Source organism: Urtica dioica, chromosome 3 (genome assembly GCF_054948205.1).
Source record: "Urtica dioica subsp. dioica isolate 48M chromosome 3, U.dioica_male_clone48M_v1_H2, whole genome shotgun sequence".
Classification (NCBI taxonomy): Eukaryota; Viridiplantae; Streptophyta; class Magnoliopsida; order Rosales; family Urticaceae; genus Urtica; species Urtica dioica.
Window position 1 is genome coordinate 2,789,919 of NC_142758.1, and position 3,323 is coordinate 2,793,241.

At 45.7% G+C, this 3,323-nt stretch overlaps 1 protein-coding gene across 1 annotated transcript; it reads left to right on the forward strand.

Moving 5' to 3' along the window:
• The first annotated feature begins 813 nt into the window (after positions 1-813).
• On the forward strand, positions 814-1,206 carry LOC149402053 (uncharacterized). Its single transcript, XM_089608228.1, has one exon. The coding sequence runs from the start codon at positions 814-816 to the stop codon at positions 1,204-1,206; it is 393 nt and encodes a 130-aa protein (XP_089464354.1).
• Positions 1,207-3,323: the final 2,117 nt, after the last annotated feature.

Here is a 3,323-nt window from a genome sequence, read left to right on the forward strand (position 1 = left end):
TTCCAACATCCTTTTGACCTAAAACCAACGGCATTAGAAAGAGGATAAACAAACCTTTCATTTGATTCAAGAATCATTAAATTTAGAATTCTGAGCAAAGAGTTATGCCACTTTTACCGTGGGTTTTTCTCGAACTCGAAGAAAACTGGATATAATTAATGTCCGGATTTGACTGCAAAAGAATCAAGTGTAACATGAATGTTTTAGAGAGTTTGATAAGTGAGATTCATTCACACTTATCTATGGCTCTTAGATAAGAATCGAAACTTGTTCTTAGTGTTTTTTTTTATGTTATTTTGTAGTTTTTATTATGTTTTCAGGTTAAAGAGAGTGAGAGAAGGTTGTGGTGCGAAAACGGGCTGAATCGGAGCTAAATCGAGGAAGTTATGGCCTTTTGAAGTCAAGTCAACAAAAGTCAACGACGGTCAACAAAGAAGTCAACGTTTCAAGGTTGACGCGCCGCGCCTATTGGATGGCGCGCCACTCCCTGGTGCTTAAAGTTTACACCGAGAGCTCGAGAAGACGACGTGCGAGAGAGGCGCGACGCGCCTTCAGAATTTTACGAGTGGCGCGCCGCGCCTGTTACTTTTTTGGTGTTTTTTGGAGCTCGTCTTTTAAATCATTTTTGGCCCTTGGATCTCATCCAAGGGTCCATATTTTTGGCCCTTGAAGGATTGTTCCAACAAGCTCCAAGATGCTCTTTGGGCCTACCGAACCGCGTTCAAGACGCCCTTAGGTATGTCCCTATATCGACTTGTTTACGGGAAAACTTGTCACTTACCCGTGAAACTTGAGCACAAGGCTTTGTGGGCAATGAAAAAGCTAAATTTTGACTACCAAGCGGCGGGGCAACAAAGACTTCTTCACCTCAATGCCCTTGACGAGCTAAGGACCGACGCGTACGAGAACGCTAAAATCTACAAGGAGAAGACTAAAGCATGGCACGACAAGCATATCGTGCGAAAAGAGTTTGTAGTGGGACAAAGAGTTCTTATCTTCAACTCTCGATCGAAACTCTTTCCTGGGAAATTGAAGTCTCGATGGTCCGGCCCGTTCAAAGTCATTCAAGTATTCCCATACGGCTCGGTGGAACTCAAGGCCGCCAATGGATCGACCTTTAAAGTGAATGGACAACGAGTGAAGTCATACTATGGCGGAGTATTCGAAAGTGAGCGGGTAGTCACTCTCCTCGCCCCAGAACAATGAACAACAAATCGGTACCCCGTCGAGCTCTAGACGTTAAATTAAGCGCTTGTGGGAGGCAACCCACGATTCATTCGTTGTTTTCATTTCCTTAAGTTTTTCATAAAAAAAGGCTGCTCATGACAGGGAGCGTTGCGCCATTACATTGGCACGCCGCGCAATTGAAACCATTTAAAAAAAAGATATAGGGAGCTAGCGCGTTGAAGCGCGCTCTTCGGCGCGACGCACCTTCCCATTTTTGAATTTGAGCGCGGCGCTCCATATAAGTGGCGCGGCGCGCCTACTTGTGTTTATAGCCCGAAATTGGCCCAAAACACTCATTTTTCAAATTTTTTCAAACTTTGTCCCTCTCTCTCCGAACCCTACACATATTTGCTCGAAATTTCTCATTCCAAACACAAAATCTCTTCAAAATCTTGCATACAACATCATCAATTGTGCATTTACTTCGGATTTCATCTTCGATTTTGACTCTTTTTGGCATATTTTCACCCGAATTTCAACTTTTGAGGTGAGTGTGATTTCGAATTTTTATGAGTTTAATGTACGTTTTGAGCTTGGATATTGGTTGAATAATGTGTGTAGGATGTTTGTAGATGTGTTTGGGTGATCGAAATTTTAGGATAGTGTGATTTTCATAGTAAAATTTATGCACTCTAGGTGTTCGTAAAAATTCCCGAGAGAGAGTTTGTTGACATTTTTTTGTGTTTAGGTCTCGTTTGTGATAGTAAGTGTCTTCATGTAAGTTTGTGGTGTGGTACATGAGTTTTGGTTAGAAATATTTGGGCGTTTGGTCGATGTTTAATGTTTCCATATCATGACCCTTTCCCAGACGCCGTGGTCCGTTGTGAATCTAATGTCGTACCGAGTTATATTTTCAGGAATGGCACCGAGCAAGCAAGCGAGAGCAGCGTCATCCCGTGGTACTCCGTTGTTGAGGCTTATCGAAGGAGGCGAAGTAAAATGGACAAAAATTATAGAAAAGAACTTCATCCCAAAGAGGAAATTCATACCGAACCCCGACAACAGATGCCTTAAAACTCAAATCAAGGAGCGCGGATGGACAAATTAGTGACCATCGAGACCCGCGCTGTCATGGATATTGTTCGCGAATTCTACGCGAACCTTGGGGCCTCCAAAGAAACAAGCCCTTCGGTAACGGTTCATGGGATTCTCGTGAGCGTAACGTCGAGGGCAGTCAATGAGAATCTCGGCCTCCCTAACATATCCAATGACGACTTCCACAACTTAGCCCTCAACCCTCCATTCGACGATATCTTGACTACATTGTACGGCCCCGGAGCGTTGTGGAAGCGCAATCAAGCGAGAGACCCGCTCGAGCTCAAGACGACACACATGAGCAAGTACGCAAAGAATTGGGCTCATTTCATAAGCTCAAACATCATGCCAAGCACGTACGCCCATGGCCTCCCAATCTCTAAAGCAGTGCTCTTGTATTACATCATCACCGGGCGAAGTGTCAACGTCGGGAAAATAATTCGAGCAAAGATGTTCGATGCGGCAAAGTGTTCAACAACCGGCGGTCTCGGTTTTGGCGGGCTTATCACGGAGATGTGTGAGAAGGCCAATGTAAAGATATATGATGACGAAGAGAGGGCGCTGAAAGGGAATAAGATCGACTCCGCCTTCATCAACGGTCTTCCTCAAATGGCCGGGCTAGCGGAGGCGAATGGAAGGGGCTTCATCAACATGGCTCCCGACCCCGAGGAACCCGTCCACTATTAACAAGCGGCTTCGGAAGCGCCTATGCCCGAGCCCGACATCAATGAGCCACAATACGCTCAAGTGCTTGCAATGATAGAAAACCTTGGTGTCGCCTCTCAAGAGCGGTACAAAGTCGAGGACCAAAGGTGGGATGACTTCACGCGTCGAGAAGCCGAGCGCGCCAACAAGACAATCAAAGATGAGAGTACACCTCTCAATTCATGCGCGAGGAGATGGAACGACGTCGTGTAGAAGACCAAAGGTAGGAGCAATCGGAGGCTCGATTTGGGCAACTCGAGTGGAGCATAGATCAACTCGGCGAGGCGCACAACTCACTCGCTACTTATGTCGAGAATCAAACTCGTGGTTCTCGACCACGGGGAGTTCGGCTACAA